Below are 18722 nucleotides of genomic sequence, written 5' to 3' on the forward strand. Positions count from 1 at the left end.
AAGTGATTGTTGATAATTCAAAATAAATTAACAAAGCATTTTGGAAAAAAAGGGCCTTTGAATCACAGATTAAAAATCAATTTGGAAACTAATCTTATCCTCAAGAATGAGTAGATAAAAGAACAAATCATAGAAGCAATCAATACTTTCATTAAAGATAATGATGGCAATGAGAAAACATACAAAAATTTGTAGGATGCAGCCAAAGCAATGTGTAGGGGGAATTTTATATATCTCTAAATGTATACATCAACAAAAGAGAAAAAGAGCAGATCAATGATTTAGGCATGCAAAAGAGCAGGAAAAAAAATGAAAACCTAAATTAAACACCAGTATAGAAATTCTGAAAATCTCCTTTCAGAGAGATTAATAAAACTGAAAGTTAAAAAAAAATGGAACTAATAAATAAAACTAGGAGCTAGTTTTTATGAAAGAAAAAAAAACAAATAAATGAACTGCTGACTGATTTAATTTTACAAAAGAAAGAAGAAAACCAAATTGCCAGTCTCAAAAATTAAAAGGGAGAACACAGCACCATTGAAGAAGAAATTAAAGAAATTGTTAGAGGTCAGCTAGGTGGCACAGTGGATAGAACACCGGCCCTGAAGTCAGGAGGACTGAGTTCAAATCCAGCCTCAGACCAAACACTTGACACTTACTAGCTGTGTGACCCCTGGGTGAGTCACTTAACTCCAATTGCCTAAAAAAACAAAAACAAAAACAAAAAAAAAAACCCAAGGAATTGTTAGGAGTTATTTCACCCAAATTTAGGTCAATAAAACTTACCATTTAAAAATGAAATAGATAAACATTTTAAAAAATGTAATAGTTTAGATTAACAAAAAAGGAAATTGAATAATTAAAAAATCCTATCTTGGAAAAAGAAATTGAACAAGACATAAAGAGCTCCCTAAGAAAAAAACCCAGAAGGGGCAGCTAAGTGGTGCAGTAGACATAGTTCCAGCCTTGAAGTCAGTCAAATCCAGCCTCAGACACCTGACACTTACTAGCTGTGTGACCCTAGGCAAGTCACTTAACCCCAATAGCTTTGCCAAAACAACATAAAATAAAATAAAATATAATATAAATAAATAAATACAAGAGTCCTACCAAATCCCTTCTATGATACAAATATGGTGCTGATACTTAAACTAGGGAGAACAAAAATAAAGAAAACTATAGACCTATTTCCCTAATGACTATTGATGCAAAAATTTTAAATAAAACACTAGCAAGGAGATTATAGCAATATATCACGAAGATACTATACCATGACCAGGTGGGAGTTATACTGGGAATGCACGGTGGCTCAATATTAAGAAAACGCTAAGCATGACTGACCATATCAATAACAATAACAACAAAAATTATATGATTATTTTAATAGGCTCCGAAAAAGCTTTTTGCCAAAATATGGCATATTAAAAACATTAGAAAATATAGGAATCAATGGAGCCTTTCTTAAAACAATAAGTAGTATCTATCTAAAACCATCAGCAAGCATCATCTTTAATGGGGATAAAAACTAGATGCCTTTCCAATAAGATCAGGTGTAAAATAGGGATGTGCATTACCACCCTGCTATTCAATATTGTACTACAAGTGCTAGTTCTAGCAATAAGAGAAGAAAAAGAAATTGAAGGAATAAGACTAGGCAATAAGGAAGCCAAACTCTCACTTTTACCGATGACATGATAATATACTTAGAGAACCCTAGAGAATCAACTAAAAAAACTAGTTAAAATAATTAACAGCTTTAGCAAGTTGTAGAATATAAAGCGAATCCACACAAATCATCAGCATTTCTATTTATTACCAACAAAATCCAGAAGGAAGAGACAAGAGGAATTCCACGTAAAATAACCGAGACAACATAAAATACTTGGGAGTCTACCTGCCAAGACAAATCCAGGAGCTATGTGAACACAATCACAAAACAATTTTCACACAAATAAAGGCAGATCTAAACAACTGGAAGACTACTAATTGATTGTGGATGGGCCGAGCCAATATAAAAAAATGGCAATTCTATCTAGAGAGAAAACGGATGAACTCTAAGTGCAGATAGAAGCATACGGTCTTCACTTTTAAATATGAGTAAGGTTGAAATATGTCTGCATGACTTCACATGATGATATATAGTGAGCATTGTAATTCTTGCCTTCTCAGTGGGTGGGGGAGGAGATGGAGGGAGGGACAAAATCTAGGACTGAAAACAAAAAGAAAATCAAATTTTAAAAAAGTAAAAATTTCAAAAGAAAAAAGAGAAAAGCAACGCATTCAAGGGCTGCGACAAAAGTCCAACAAGCGCAGAGGTGAGCGTGGTGCCACTACGTGAGGGAGCCCTGCCTCAGAGCAGAGGAGCGAGGATGGCCGCCTCCCTCTTTGGAGAGGGGCCCTCACACTCTCACACTTAGCCAACACGCTTATTAGCTTGGTCCAACAGATTTTTTTCCTTTTGTCCTTTGTTACAAGGGATGGCTTGCTGGGGAGGGGAGGGGGCGGAGGTAGGTTGGGGAATGAAGATGAGGTAAAAGCAAAAGATGTCAATAATATAGTTAAAAAAGAAATTGACTTCACAAATACAAAATGAGAGAGACCTAGTCAGAAATTTGTCTGGAAAAGATCTGGAGCTGTCACAAGAACTCACTATCAGTCAACAATATGAGGAGGCAGCTCAAAAAATCTAATGTGATCTTGGGTTGAATTGAGGTGGGGAGGGGAGAGAGAGAGAGAGAGAGACAGAGACAGAGACAGAGACAGAAAGAGAGAGGAGAGAGACAGAGAGAAAGAGAGAGAGACAGAGACACAGAGACACAGAGAGAGACAGAGAGAGAGAGGGAGAGAGAGAGACAGAGACAGAGACAGAAAGAGAGAGGAGAGAGACAGAGAGAAAGAGAGAGAGACAGAGACACAGAGACACAGAGAGAGACAGAGAGAGAGAGGGAGAGGGAGAGAGAGACAGAGACAGACAGAGACAGAAAAAGAGAGGAGAGAGACAGAGAGGGAAAGAGAGAGACAGAAAGAGGAGAGAGACAGAGAGGGAGAGACAGAGAGAGACACAGAAAGAGAGAGGGAGAAGGAGGGAGAGAGACAGAGAGACACAGAGAGACACAGAGAGGGGAGAGAGAAAGAGAGGGAGAGGGAGAGGGAGAGACAGAGACAGAGACAGAGACTGAGAAAGACAGACAGAGAGAGACAGAGAGGGAGAGACAGAGAGACAGAGACAGAGACAGAGGAGGGAGGAGAGAAAGAGGGAGAGAGAGAAGAGGAGAGAGAGGGACAGGGAGGGAGGGATGGGGGGAAGAGAGAGAGACAGAGACAGAGACAGAGAGAGAGGCAGACAGAGACGGAGACACAGAGAGACAGAGAGAGAGGGAGAGAGGGAGGAGAGAAAGAAGGAGAGAGAAGAGGAGAGAGAGACAGAGAGAAAGAGAGAGGGAGAGGGAGGGAGAGAGACACAGAGAAAGAGAGGGGAGAGAGAAAGAAAGGGAGAGGGGGAGAGAGAGAAAGAGAGAGAGAGAGAGACAGAGAAAGAGAGAGAGGCAGACAGAGAGAGAGACAGAGACAGAAAGAAACAGACAGAGAGAGGGAGAGAGGGAGAGAGGGAGAGAGGGAGAAGAGAAAGAAGGAGAGAGAAGAGGAGAGAGAAAGAGAAAGAGAGAGGGAGAGGGAGGGAGGGAGAGAGACACAGAGACAGGGACAGAGAGGGGAGAAAGAGAGGGAGAGGGAGAGACAGGGAGACAGAGACAGAGAAAGAGAGGAAGGAGGAGAGAAAGAGGGAGAGAGAGAGAGAAGAGGAGAGAGAGAGGGAGAGGGAGGGAGGGATGGGGGGAGAGAGAGAGAAAGAGAGACAGAGACAGAGACAGAAAGAGAGGTGAGAAAGAGACAGAGAGGGAGAGAGAGACAGAGACAGTGAGACACAGAGAGAGAGGGGAGAGGGGAGGGGGGAGAGAGAGAGAGAGACAGAGAGAGAGAGAGAGAAGAGGAGAGAGAGACAGAGACAGGGACAGAGAGACAGAGCCAGAGGAGATGAGGGCCCCTCTGAAGTCAATCCTGCTCAGCAATATGGAGAGGGCCGGGTTCAGTTCTGGAGGCCTCATTCCAGAAAGGAGCTGATAATTTGGAGAGCCTCCAGAGGGTGTAATTTAGGTTAGGGAAGGGTACTGAAGGAACTGGGTGTGTTTAGTCTGGAGAAGAAAAGGCTCAGGGAAGGACCCAAGGGCAGCCTTCAAGGTTTTCCAGAGCTGCTCAGACTTAGTACCGTGAGCCCCAGTGTGGAAGAAGTGGCCAAGGGGAGATTGAGTGTGGACTGATGTTATTCAAACTTCCCTAGGACACTGTCCCAAAGAGGGAAGGGGGCTGCCTCAGGCAGTAGTGAGGTCCCCATCCCCGGAGGTCTCCACATGGAGATGTAGAGGTTCTTGGTCAGGCCTGTGTCGGCCTGGAGGCCTCTGAGGCTCGGGGGTCCTCTTCAGCTCTCTGAGATTCTGCATAGCAGCCCCTGACCTCTGGCAGGGTTCTGCTTCCTCCCGGTCCTCACCTTCCAGGCAGTCACTTCTGATTCCTGTCTCTATCACTCCACAGAACGGCGCTATCCCAGTCCTGACTGTTGAGCCCCTGACCTCTGCTCAGTCCTCTCCTCCTGAGCCCCTCGCAGCCTTTGGCACCACCGCTCCCCCCCCACCCACGCCCCCCCCCCCCCCCCCGGATACTTTGTCCTCTCGAGGCTCTCTTGACACCTGACTCAACCTCCTCAGTCTTTGTTGTGTGTGTCCCAAGGCCCCGTCCTGAGCCCCCTTCTCTCAAAGGGATGGCCAGAGCATCAGAGGGCATGGTGTGGGTGGGGGCGCCCATGGCCTGTGTCCTTCCAACTCACCAGGTGTGGCTGTTGTCCTTATCCTGATGCAGTTGGACTTTTTGCACTTGAGGGCCCTGGCCGCTGGCCGGAGGAGGTGTGAGCCATGCCCTGCTGATGTCCAGATTGAAGCCTCTCAGGGAGGTGAGGCCTGCAGGGACAGTGTTGGAAAAGCGGTGAGGAGCCAGGGCATCTTCTGGTGGTCATATCCCTCCCCCACCCCCAGCACCATGCTCCAGACCTACCCCTCACCCACTCCAGCCTTCTGGACCCTGCTGCCAGTAAGTAGGAAGGGGAGAAAGGACCTGGCTTTTGAGGCAGAGAGCCCTGGGTTAATCTCTTGGCACTGACCCCTAGTAGCTGTGTGACACTGGGCAAATCAATCATGTCACTCCCTCAACCTTGGTGTCCTCATCTGTGAAATGGGAGGAACAATCCCTATAGCCCCTAGCTCCTGGGCTGCCATGAGACCACCCAGGATAAAACATCTACAAGGCTCCAAAGCCCCATGGAAATGGCAGGGAGGCTTAGGATTCACTCTGGCCCAAAGAGCTAGACCAAGGATAGTCAGTGAGTGGGGAGGACGTTCTGAGGCAGGGCCATGTGGGAGGTAGCCCACCCTTCCCCAGGCCGGGCTTGCAGTCTCCCCATGGACCAGGCCCCAGCAGGGACCCATTGGAGCCCACTCCTCACTGACCTCTCCCAGCAGTTTCTCCTGGGGGCCTCTGCCTCCTGCCTCACGGAGGGGAGCATGGAGGGTAGACAACTCGCTGGACAGGAAGGCCAGGACAAAGGGCCTCCTGGGAACCAAGGAGGCAAGAGTGAGGAGGAGAGAAAGTGGAGGTAGAGAGTGGGTTGGGGCAGGGCCCCCAGGTCACTGATGCAAAGATCACATCCCCTCCAACATCTGTCACTTTCCTCTTCTCTCATTTTAGCCAACCTGAGAGGTGTGAGGGGGTACCTCAGTGTTGTTTTAATGTGCATTTCTCCAATCAATAATGATTTAGAGCATTTTTTCATATGACTATATAGAGTTTTGATTTCTCTATCCAGAAACTGCCTGTTCACATCCTTTGACCATTTATCACCTGAGGAATGATTCATATTCTTATACATTCGACAAAGTTCTTGATATATTTGAGATATGAGACCTCTATCAGAGAAACTATCTATAAAAACTATCCCCCAGTTTTCTGATTTCCTTCTAATCTTGGCTACATTGGTTTTATTTGTACCAACCCGTTTTAATTTAATGTAACCAAATTAACCATTTAACATCTCACAATGCTCTCTATCTCTTGTTTGTTCATAAATGTGTCTCCAACCCATGTCTGATAGGTAATATGTACCACAGTTTTCTAATTTACTTATAATCTCTCCCTTTATATCTAGGTCATGGATCTGTTTTGACCTTACCTTGGGAAATGGTATAAGATATTGGTCTATACCCAGTTTCTGCCAGAAGGCTTTCCAGCTTTTTCAACAATTTTTACCAAATAGAGAGGTCTTATCCCACAAGCTTAAATCTTTACATTTGTCAAGTACAATGTTACTATAATCATTTACTACTGTGAATTGTATGTCTACTCTGTTCCAATGATCCACCCTTCTAATTTTTAGACAGTAGTAGATAGTTTTGATAATTACCATCTTGTTTAATGGTTTAAGATTTGGTACTGCTAAACCTCTTTCTTGTGTGTGTGTATGCGTGTGTATAGACACACACACACATATATGTGTATATATATATATTCCTTTGATATTCTTCACCTTTTGTTCTTCCAAATGAATTTTGTTATTATTTTTTCTAGGTCAATAAAATAATTTTTGGCAATTTAATTGAGATGGCATTGAATAAGAAGATTAAAGTAGAATTGTCATTATTATTATTATTGGTTCTGCCCACCCATGAACAATTAATATTTCTCCAATTATTTAAATATGATTTGTATAAAAAGTGTTTTTATAACTATGTTCATGTAGTTTCTGGGTTTGTCTTGGCAGGTATACTCTCAGATAGTTTATGCTGTCTATGATTATTTTAGAAGGGGTATCTCTTGCTATCTCTTCATGTAGGATTTTGTTGGTGATCTATAGAAATACTGATAATTTGTGTGGGTTTATTTTATATCCTGCTACTTTGCTAACATTATTAATAGTTTCAACTAACTTTTTAGTTGAATCTCTAGGATTTTCCAAGTATATCATCATTTCTTCTGCAAAAGGAGATAGTTTTATTACTTCATTCTCCATTCTGATTCCCTCAATTTCTTTTTCTTCTCTTATTGCTATTGCTAGCATTTCTAAAAAAGTATTGAATAACATTGGTGATAATGGGCATCCTTGTTTCACTTCTGATGTTATTGGGAAGACTCCTAGTTTGTCCCCACTACAAATAATGCTTGCTTGTTTTTGGTGGGTGCTTCTTATCATTTTAAGGAAAAATCCATTTATACCTATGCTTTCAAGCATTTTTGATAGCATTTTTGTCAAAAGCTTTTTCTGCATTTAGTGATATACTCATATGATTTTTGTTACTTTTGTTATTGATATAATCAATTATGTTAATGGTCTTCCTCATGTTAAACCATCCCTGCATTTCTGATATAAATCCCACTTGGTCACAATGTATAATCTCTATGACATATTGTTGTAGTCTCCTAGCTAGCGTTTTATTTAGGATTTTTACATCTATATTCATTAGTGAAATTGGTCTAGAATTTTCTTTCTCTGTTTTTGCTCTTCCTGGTCTAGGTATCAGCACCATATTTGTTTCATAAAAGAAGTTTAGTAGGATTCCTTCTTTGCCTACTATTCCAAATAATTTATCTAATATTGGAATTAGTTGATCTTTAAATTTTTGGTAGAATTTGCTTGTAAATCTATCTTTTGCTTTTTTCTTAGGAAGCTCATTTATGGTCTGTTCAATTTCTTTGTCTAAAATAGGTTTATTTAGATATCCTATTTCCTTTTCTGCTAATCTAGGCAGTTTATATTTTTGTAAGTATTCTTCCATTTCACTTAAATTGTCAAATTTATTGGCATATAATTGGGCAAAAAGTTCCTAATAAATTCTTTGATTTCATTTTTAGTAGTGGTGTATTCACCCTTTCCATTTTTGATACTAGTGATCTGGTTTTCTTCTCTTTCTCTTTTCTAGTCATATTAACCAACAGGCTATCTATTTGGTTGGGTTTTTTCCCCTATAAAACAAGATCCTAATTTTATTTATTAATTCAATGATTTTCTTATGTTCAATTTAATCTCCCCTTTAATTTTTGGGATTTTCAATTTGGTGTTTAATTGGAGACTTTTAACTTGTTCTTTTTCTAGCTTTTTTTTTAATTGCATACTCAATTCATAGATCTGCTCTTTCTCTGTTTTACAGATGAAAACATTTAGAAATATACAATTTTCTCTGACTGCTGCTTTTGCTGCATCCCATAAGTTTCTGTCTGTTGTCTCATTATTGTCTTTCTCCTCAATAAAATTATTTATTGTTCTTTAACACATTCATTATTTACAATTAGGTTGTTTGGTCTCCAATTAATTTTTAATCTGAGTTTCCATGGTCCCTCATTAAATATAATTTTTATTGCCTTGTGATCTGAAGATGTATTTAATATTTCTGCTTTTCTGCATTAAACTATAAGGGTTTTATGCCCTAATATATGGTCAATTTTCATAAAGATACCATGTACCACTGAGAAAAGGGTATACTCTTCTTTTCCCATTCAGTTCTCTTCAGACATCTATCACATCTAGCTTATCTAAGATTCCATATTTTTCCTTGATGGCTTTCTTATTTTTTTTTTTAGATTTATCTAGTTCTGAGAGGGTAAGATTGAAGTCCCCCACTATTATAGTTTTGCTATCTTTTTCCATCTGTAATTCATCCAGGTTTCCTTTAAAAATTTGGATGCTTGGAGCAGCTAAATGGTGTAGGGGCAGCTAAGTGGTGCAGTAGATAGAGCTCTGGCTTTGGAGTCAGGAGGACCTGAGTTCAAATCTGACCTCAGACACTTGACACTTCCTAGCTGTGTGACCCTGGGCAAGTCACTTAACCCCAATTGCCACACCAAAAAAAAAAAATTGGATGCTGTATCATTGGGTGCATATAGGTTTAGTATTGATATTATTTCCTTTTCTATGGTACCTTTGATCACAATGTAGTTCCCCTGTTTATCTCTTTTAATTAATCTATTTCAGCTTGACCTTTGAGATCATGACTGCTACCCTTGCCTTTTTTTTTTTTTTTTTGGCATTGGCTGAAGCGTAATAAATTCCTCTCCAGCCCTTTATTTTTCCTCCATGCACACCTCTCATTTTAAATTATGTTTCTTATAAACAAGTGTACTGTCAGATTCTGGGTTTGATTCATTCTGCTATCCATTTCCATGTTATGAGTGAGTTCATCCCATTCACATTCAAAGTTATAATTACGAGTTGGGTATTTCCCTCCATCCGATTTTTCCTCACCATTTACCTTCTTACCCTGTCTCTCCTCAGATGCCTAATTTACTTCTGACCACTGACTCCCTTCTAATCCGTCCCCCTTCTAAGAGGAAGGTTTTCCTGACATGAAATCCACCTTCCCCTTTGCACTTTCCCCCCTGCCCCCCATGGCTGCTCTGGTTCGTGCCATATATGAGTGTGCACACACACACACACACACACACACACACCCCACATCAGACAGTGACTATGTCCTCTGGAGCCTTCTCTCGGGTTTCTGCCCCAGGCTAACTATGTCCAAATCCTTTGGCTGACCAGGCCCCTCCTCTCACACCCTTATCAACATCCTTCCCTTAACAGGGGCTCCATACTCCAAAGGAGGCCTGGCTGCCTCTTCCTTCATTTAGTTCAGACCTGATGCTCCCTCAATAATTTTTTGTGATTCCCATGTGCTTATGGAGGTTAAGTCCACCTAGCCAGCCTCCACCAGCAGAGTCACAGCACTTTGCACTTGGCTTAAACCTTTGTCAGATGAGGAAACAGAGCCCAGCATTTGGATCTGGGTTCAAATCCTGACTCTTCCTCATTTTGGGTAAATCCAGGCTTCAGTTTTCTCAATGGTTAAGATGAAGCCACTGGTTCAATAAGATGGTCTCGAGGGTCACTTCTGGCACCAAATCTAAGATATGATGACCTTAAATGCCCATTGACCTATTGATGACCATTCTTTAGGCTCAGTCATTCAACGACTTCTGATACCATCATTTCCTAGACCAGCTATGGTGGACCTTTAGTGCCAGGTCCCAGGGCTTGCCTGAGGGGTCCACCTCATGAATCCTAGCAGGCATCCCCCAATAGAGAGCCCTCCTGAATATGATGCACCCCACAGGGCTTTTCCCACTCCTGAGACTGAGTCCAGCCCACTTACTGGAGATGAGCAAGGCTTTGCATCTTAGCTGGGTTATGCAGCAGCCTGCTCTCCCTGTCTCTCCCAGAAGCATCCCTGCCAATGTCCCCAAGGACACTGTCCTTTGCCTTTCTCCACACTGTCCAGGAGCCTGCCTAGCTGCCCTGGAAAGCCAATGGAATCATCTCTTCCTCCAAGACTCATGTCAAGCACTAGCTTCTACGTGGAGCCTTTTCTGAGCCTTCCAAATGCAAATGCAGACCCTCCCTAATCACCTTGCGTTGATGTTTTGCATTAGACGTGTGTGTGTGTGTGTGTGTGTGAGTGAGAGAGAGAGAGAGAGAGAGAGAGAGAGAGAAAGAGAGAGAGAGAGAGAGAGAGAGAGAGAGAGCTTAAAATGGCACTAAGAGGGGAGAGAAGTGGGAAGGGGAGAAAATTTAAAACTCAAAATCTTATGTAAATGAATGTTGAAAACTAAAAATAAATAATGTTTTTTAAAATGGCACTAAGACTTTTGGGACACCCAGTCTATGTACACACTGTTATACCCTGACAGAATATAAGCCCCCGGGTGATAGGGACTGTTTATTTCTCTTTTTGGTCTGTGTCTCTCCCAACAGCTAGCACAGCATCTGACATGTAGGAGTCACTGAATAAATGCTCATTGGTTGGTTGGGTGATTGATTTGGGAAGCTGGCACTCTTCTGTCCACAGATCAGCCACCCAGGGGTGATGAAGCCCTGGGAGTGAGGGTCTCAGATAGTGCATTTACAGGGAAGGCCCTTTTAGACCACCTGGTCTGATGCCTTCATTTGACAACTGATACCTGATCACTTGCCACGCACTGTTTCATATAAAATCTAGGTATTACAATGTCCACTTTCTATACCATGAGGGCTTGTATCTTGGCTAAACTTAGATCATCCACAGAACCAGCAAACAGGAGGAATCTAATAAATGTTTGTTGGATGAGTGAATGAAGTTAAGGCTGAATCCCTTGTGTCACCCAGAGCCCTTATCAGGATTAGGCTGCCCCATGTTTGTGGGAATCCTCAGCAGCCAAGCTGAAATCTATGAAAAGACAAGCAAACAAAATGCTTGGAAGACATGTTTCTGGCTTGGGCCAGACTCTACCTTCTCCACGTGGATCCATAGACCTACCCTACAGGCTTGAACCACAGGCCTGATGTTGCCTGCTTCCAGAGGCAATGAAACACTCCCCTCATTGGCCACTGAGCAGGAAGATCTGTCCTGTCCTCTTCCCTTCTTCCAAGCATGTGAGACCTTTCCTAGTGATGCGGAGGGGTGAGGGGAGAGGCACTACCTCCTTGCCTCTCTCTCCCCCCTCCCCCTGCCCCCAGCTCACACCTGGTTTAGCCGAGGTGAGAGTGAGGCTGGATCTCAAAAGCCAGCTGCTTCCTTTGCTCGGTGTCAGTCTTGAGCTGAGGTTTTTGGAAGGCAACACTAGGCTGACAGTTACAGCCGTGGCAGGTTGAGAAGCTGGGAGCTCGAGATCTCCGATCCAGCTGATTCTCCTTTGGGAGGAAGCCCTAGTAATGAGAAGGTGATCATTGAGACCAGACCGACCCCAGCCTCTGATTGGGCTTGCCACAAGACCAAGCCTGAAGGGCCTCATTTGGACAGGGCACAGCCAATTCAGATTGATGTCGGATACTTTAAGTATCAACATCCTGGGACAGTACAGTAGTTATAAGCGGTGACTTCTTCTTGCTTTTTTGGCCATGCACACTTGTGAATCTTTAGTGCTTAGCCTTTCTTTTGTGTGGAAGAAATAAATAGCTGTCCTATATCTGGTTTACATTTTTCCACAGGACTACCTTTCTAATTCCTCAGTCTGGAGAGATTCTAGACAAGAGCCAAACAATCTTTTCCCCATTTTCAAGTCATTTTCCCCAAGGCTTGCGGGTGTGGATGTAAAAAATCCACAGAGAGATTAAAAAAAAAGTCAGAGACTGAGAAATAAGAGCCTGATCTGACTCCCCAGGCTGACCCTGGTACATACATGGGTGGGTCCAGAGCTGAAAGGCACCCCGGAGTGGAGATGGAGATGATGAATTCCCCAGCCCCCAGCATTTCCTATTGTTGCACTTGAAAATCAAAGAAAAGCCCAGTAACATCTGACTACACCTGACCCGCTACGGCAGGGGAGTGGACCAAGGCAGATGTTAGTCGTTATATTTTTTTTAATGCTACAGCACATATGGGTTTCTGGTGAAGACTCATTTAAACGGGAACTTCAGTTAACCAGAATGCTCCCACATGCAAAGTGTTCAGGCTAATCAAGGTTTTACTGTTTACCTTTTCTTGGAAAGAAGTGGGGCTGCTCACATTAAGTGCTTTCAAAATGCTGAGAAGAAGCTGATGTTACCAGCTGTGGTTGGGTGGTCGGGAGAAGCAGAACAGTTCAATTGAAAGTGATTGAAAGAATGAATTGGCAGCAAACAAAAAGTCTGCAGCTTGTCTTGCATACTCTGCATTTCTGCCTTTTCTTTGTAACCAAAGGCAGCCGGAGCTAGGCTGGCTGAATTTTTGGTGGAGAATTGTTTACGTTGTGGAGGCTGGTCTGGCCTGAAATTCCCAGGGTCTTCCCCTCCCACACTGGCATTTTGTGATGGTAAATCGAACCGTCTTTTGTCCCAACTTCCCCAAGCCCTTAGTCATTGGATGGGCCTGCCTCAGACAAGCTGAGACTTGGGAAAGGCATTCACTGAGAAAGGCCAAGGTCCCCCGCTGCATCTTTGATGACTGGAGGAGAGAGCAAGGCTGACCCTCGGCACAGCTCTGCCTCACTCAAATCCCATGCACACCCAAGTCACGGCATCACCCGGGACGTTCCCAAGGGCGGAGCAGCACAAGAAGCAAGGGGCTGGTCCCAGAGGACTCCAGCCCTCCCCCGCTTCCCTGATGTCTGGAGGCATCAGCATAGGCTCCCCATCAGCAGAGCTGGGTCTATCCCACTTTGGGTCTTGTCTCCTCAGCCCCAGCACGTGGGTGGCCCTGACAAGGGGCAGTGTCTCCCAAGTTCTGGGACAGCTCTGGGGACAGAAGGGGACTGTTCAACCTCACTTCCACGGCCAAGGTACCCTGGGGCAGCCACATGGTGCCAGAACCCGAGGGGGAAGTTACCCCGAGAACGGGATCTCAGAGTCATCTCTTGGGAGGAGGGCTGAGGCATCTCAATGGAGGCTTGGGCAGGGCCTGGCTGAGGATGGGCCGAAACAGTCCCTAGTTCAACCCACCTGTGGGAGGCGGCAGCCCCTGAGCCCTGGCTTTCTCTCTGGCAGCCGCCCACAATCTCACCATTTCCTGAGGCTGTGGACAGGGCTAGACTGACAGTAAGCAAGGCCCCCAGAGGAGGACGCAGGGCGACAGGCAGACTGTCAGCTCTCCCTCCCTGGCTGCTCACACGTCTCATCTGTGACCACAGGAGCTGCCGGCTGACTGCAGTTCCAGCTATCACCCCAACCACACGGGCCCTGCTCTGTCATACTGACACCCCCCAGCCGCAGCTTCCGCCCCCCAAGCGGGGCTGTCTCACAGTTCCACACGACATCATACCAGTGTCACAGAGGCTCCTGCAATGGGGAGGACCTCACCTAGTGACCAGAAAGGTTTGGCAGCTTGTCAGTGACCTGTGGGGAGACCTCATGAAGGCCAGCTGTACCGAGCATGTCAGAGTGTGCCCTTGAGAGGCAGCAGGGCAGACAGAACACCGTAGTGAGTTCAAATCCTGCATCTGACACTTCTTGGCTGGGCGGCCACGAGTAAATTGCCTTCTCTCTCAAGGCCTCGGTTTCCTCACCTGTAAAATGGGGCTGATTACCCTAGACCTCCACATCTCAGAGGATTGTGAGGAAAGCGCTGTGTAAGTCTGAAAGCTCCCAGGAAGGTCAGTCACAGGGACACCAGTGCTGGCTTGGAGTGTGAGTTCAAATCCAGCCATAGACACCTGGTGACTGTGTGACCCTGGGCAAGTTGCTCAATCTCGTTCTGCCTCAGTTTGTCCATATGTCAAATGGGGATAAGCACAGAACTTACCTCCCAGGGTTGTTGGGGGGGCCAAATGATGCAGCTTCCATCTTTATTTCTGTGACTCTACACTTCCTGGCTCCTTGAGAATGGGCACGACCATATTTGCCTTTCTTTTAGACCTGGGGGCTGCTAGCAAAGAGCCCAGCAAGTGAGGCCTGACTGCTAGCCCCTCTCTTCCCCCCGGGGCCCCTCTCGGAATGCTGGGCAGTGTGGTGACCCCTCTGGTCCCAGGGCAGGTGGCCGCCGTGGCCAGCCAGCCATCCTCTCCCTCCTGCGAGTCCCAGTTCATGCGGGTCTAGGAGGGGCCTTAGGGTCCATCTTACAGGGCGGAGGCCCACCTAGTGACCTAGGAAGAAAGGCAGGGCCTTGGCCAAGGGCACATAGCAAGTCGGAGGTGGACGCACCCTCTCGGGCTTCTCTGACCACCCAGGTCTCCCTCCTTCCTCAGCTGGCTCCGGAGGGTGCTGAGCTCCCCACCGGCCAGCTCAGGAGGCTGGCCTCCTCCGCTGGACAGTGGGTTCCCCAGGCTGAGTCACTGCTGTGCCACCTTCTCTGGCCACCACAGACTGGAGGAGCTCAGGGCTGCCCCTGCCCACAGGCTCACTCTCAGATGGGGGCCAGGTGGTTGCCTCCTGACCAGGTTAGAGGTTTTGTCAGGCAGAGTACCGGCCTGGCATCTCTGGCCCCCTGCCCCACAGGCATCGAGCAGGCTCATCTGCAGCCGGCCAGAGCCCCAGAGGCATGCCTGTAGCCTGGGCATGTCCTGGGACTTCCTGCTCATCCTGCCACCTCCCCCACGTAGAAAGCCTCTTGGAGATCCAGGGAGGCGACGCCCGGGGAAGGAAGGCCAGGCTGGAGCCTCCCGGGGCCCCAGGTGTGCTCTGAGGAGGTGGGGCTTTAGGGGGATGGGGAGGACTCTTTCCTGATCCCCCACGAGCCCTGTCCTGGGGTCTCCCAAACCGATAACAAAATCACACTCTTCCTGGCAACCCTGTCTGGAGCACGCTCCGAGACAGCATCCATCACGTGTATTGAGGGTACTGGGCTCCTGGCAACTTGCAGCCTCCGTTCTGGGTTTCAGCTGCCACCAGACGGGACGCCATTCTACATCCATGCTGCCCACCCAGACCTGGCTAGGGGCGCAGCTCTTGGTGGATGGAGGGAGGGAGGGCTGCCCCTCACTCTCTGCCAGCGAAGGGAGGAGCCCTGGGCACCACTGGCACCCACGCGGCATTTCACTGAGGAGAACGGCCCGCCTCCTCCGCTGGGTGGCGCCAGAGCCAGCCCCACATGAGCTCTCCTCTGGAATTGGTACCCAAATGTCCCCAGAATCGCAGCACCTCCAAGCTGGGAGGGGTCCTCCAGAGGCGCATCACTCTCTCCTTAACAGTCTTCTCTCTTAGTTTTTAGGACTCTCTCCTCCTTTCTTCTCTCTCTTCTTCCTCTCCCCGCCCCCCCCCCCCCCCGCAATTCTCCTTCTCCTTCTCTTTTTAGATAACTTGAAATGGCTGTGCTGTAGACATTTTGGCATGTAGTTCCAAAGTCGAGCCCATTATCACTTCCCCAAAGCCCTCCCCTCCCCACCTTCACCATTACTAGAAAGGGCATCACCCCCATCCTCCCAGGCACCCAGCCTTCTCTCACCCTCCACATGTAATCAGAAGTCAATGGCCCGTCCTCTCCTCTGGCCCTGCCCCCACCCTGGTGCAGACCCTCCTCCCCTCACCCCTGGACCATTGCATGGCTGCTGGGGGAGGGGTCTGCCAGCTTCAGATCTCCCCCCTCCAGTCCCTCCCCAACTCAGACGCTGCCTGATCTTCCCAAAGCTCAGGGATCATCCATCACCCCCTACTCACCCCATTCCGGCTCCTCCCTATTTATTGCCTCGGGGAGCAAAGATCAAATCCCTTCACAGACTCGTTCTCTTTTCCCCTCCCTGCTTTCCAGCCTGTTCCTCAGCCAAGCCCTTCCCTCTCTTGTCTCTGGGCATTTTCTCTGGCTGCCCCCGTGCCTGGCACGCCCTTCCTTCTCATCCCCTGCTCCTGGCTTCCTTTAGCTTCTCAGCTAAAATGCCACCTTTTCCAGGAAGCCTTCCCCAGGCCTCCTTCTGGCTGCCTTCCCTCTGGGACTGCCCCCAGTGCATCCTGCCCGGAGCTGGTCTCTAAACAGCTGTTCCCTTGCTGTCTCCTCCACTGGGCTGGGAGCTCCTTGGGTACAGGGCACATTGTTTGGTCTTGGCTTTTCTTTCTATCACTAGGCGTGGCCCAGCGGTTGGTGAAAAAAGAGTGGCCTTTGTGGCCTCGGCTTCGTCCCTGATGCGCCAGGGACCTACTGGAGCAGAGTTTATCCAGCATTTTTCTGGAGGCGCACAGAGGAGGGTGGGGGCCAGGACTAGTCGACCTCCTCCAAGAGCAGCTAAGCCTCTTAGGGAAGGTGGGCCTGACCGCCAGCCCTGGCTGACATCTCATGGGGCTCCTGACTCTGCCCTAGGGGCTCAAACTCCCCAAGGCTAACTGTCCTCCAAAGGCAGGAGAATCAGCTTTTTCCTGACCTTCTCTTGACTGAACTCGCCTCAACCATCCTGATGTCACCAGTCAGTCCCCACTCAGCCCAGCTGCTGTCTCAAGAAACAATGGCCCTCTTAAATGGAGGTGTCCAGGCCTGAGCCTGGAGGGGTCTGCCCAGACCTGAAGCCACCTGGCTGGCACCTCCCTCCTCCTTGAGTCCCCTGAAGGCAGAGCCCAGGGCCAGTGCAGGGGGCCTTCAGCTGCCCATGCCCAGGGGCTGGCCCGGGGTCAGTGCAGGGGGCCTTCAGCTGCCCATTTCCAGGGGCTGGTGCAGCTGGCCCACAGATCGGTAGTTTGGGTGGGACAGTTCCTCCTGGCCCTCCTGGCCCTTTCCTTCTCACTCCGCTGACTTCAAGAACCACACAGGCTTTGGGCATGCCTACTGCTTCAAATGCTACGGCTGTGAGAGTGAGCCCCCACACCTCCACTGCCCTTGAAAGAGTTTCCTTTGTCTAGGCCCCCTGCTTCTCCTTCCCACTCCATCTCAGACAGAAAGTGGCTCCCCACGCACTTTTGGGGAGTTCTGGGTGCAGAAGAGAAGGGATAGGACATCCCCATTTCATTGTAGAGCCTTGATTTTTCTGATCCACACAGTCTCTAGGGAGGTGCCCCTCAGCTCCCCCCCAGGATGACATGATGGAGGATGCTGAAGCAGGAGGCAGGGGGCATTTCCAGGACCCTTAGGAGCTAACCGCTTAGCAGGAGCTTGAACAGATGCCTGGCACTGGCCCAGAGGTGGGGCAGGCCAGAGACAGAGCATGCCCCTGACCTCACAGAAGCCTGGGACAATGGACAGCCCCCCTGCTATGAGATTTTCCTGTCTTCTGAAGTCCAAACCCCAAAGAGCTGGGGCTCTGGGCTCCTTGTGGATCAGAGGGTCCAGCAGCCACCTGGGGATGGGCTTCTGTGAAGGCACCCAATAAAATACATAAAACACAAAGGAAGCCAGTCACAGTGAAATAGATTTGCTTCTGATAACCATTTAAGATCAATTGAGCCCCAATAAGGGCCAAAAACCTGAATTGATCTTTTCTTCCTGAGTGAACTGAGAATGCCCCTTCCTGTGTCAAGAGCTAAAGCTGACCAAGAGCATTCTTATGTTTGTGACCACTGAGGCGCCTTTAACCCAGACAGACCCTATCTGGATGGTGGTAAAGGAAACACAGATATCCTGGATCTGACATTTGCCTATCTTCTTTAAATTTCTTTTCTCATGCCCTGGTTAAACATATGGAGACCATAAACTGAGTAACACAGACATCCTAAGTCCTCCAAAAACTGCTTGATTCAGTCAGAGTTAAAGCTCTGCCTCCATGTAACATGTGAGCTACATGCTGCTAACTTAAGGGAGTAAAACAATATAAATTTACTTAACACTCAGTTTGTTGTCTCTTTAACCACCTTTCAGGTCGACGCTTCCCATCTAAGTTTCTGGACTTCTTGGGATCTCCCTACAGAGCCCAGGTCAAGAAGCCAGGGTTCCAGAAGCATTTTGTTCTTACTCTTTGACCCAGGAGGAGGTAAGGGCCAGTTGGCCAGAGGGCCCGAGGGCCCCCTGAGGGGCTGGGCAAGCCCAAGACGGCCAGCTCAGAAACAGCTGAGGCAGCTGGGGACAAGGGTCAGGTTTGCTTACCTGTCAGGCAGAGGAGAGCCTGGAGCAGTCTCATGTCGGGAGCTGGAGCGGAAGGTGAGCCGGGGGAGCTGGTGCAGGGTCCCCGGCAGCAGGTGTGGCCCCCTTCAGCTTCCCTGGGACTGTGCAAACTCCCACAAGAACACATTCACATTTATATACAGAGGAACCCACAACCCCTGGGGGCGGGTGTGTGTGTGTGTGTGTGTGTGTGTGAACTTCCTGGCTCTTCATTTCAGGCCTTTCTGGCCT

General features: G+C 47.4%; 1 protein-coding gene across 1 annotated transcript in view; it reads right to left on the reverse strand.

Moving 5' to 3' along the window:
• ITGAE (integrin subunit alpha E) overlaps positions 1-18610 on the reverse strand; it is a 52630-nt gene extending 34020 nt beyond the window's left edge. The window contains exons 1-2 of the mRNA XM_027848821.1: positions 18474-18610; positions 4880-5009 (exon numbers count right to left, since the gene is read on the reverse strand). Of these exons, the coding sequence (XP_027704622.1) occupies positions 4880-5009; positions 18474-18507 (164 nt within the window). The 5' untranslated portion in view covers positions 18508-18610. The remainder of the gene's footprint in view (positions 1-4879; positions 5010-18473) is intronic.
• Between the last annotated feature and the right edge of the window lie 112 nt (positions 18611-18722).

This window comes from Vombatus ursinus, unplaced genomic scaffold, assembly GCF_900497805.2.
Source record: "Vombatus ursinus unplaced genomic scaffold, bare-nosed wombat genome assembly UNPS02006874.1, whole genome shotgun sequence".
Taxonomy (NCBI): Eukaryota; Metazoa; Chordata; class Mammalia; order Diprotodontia; family Vombatidae; genus Vombatus; species Vombatus ursinus.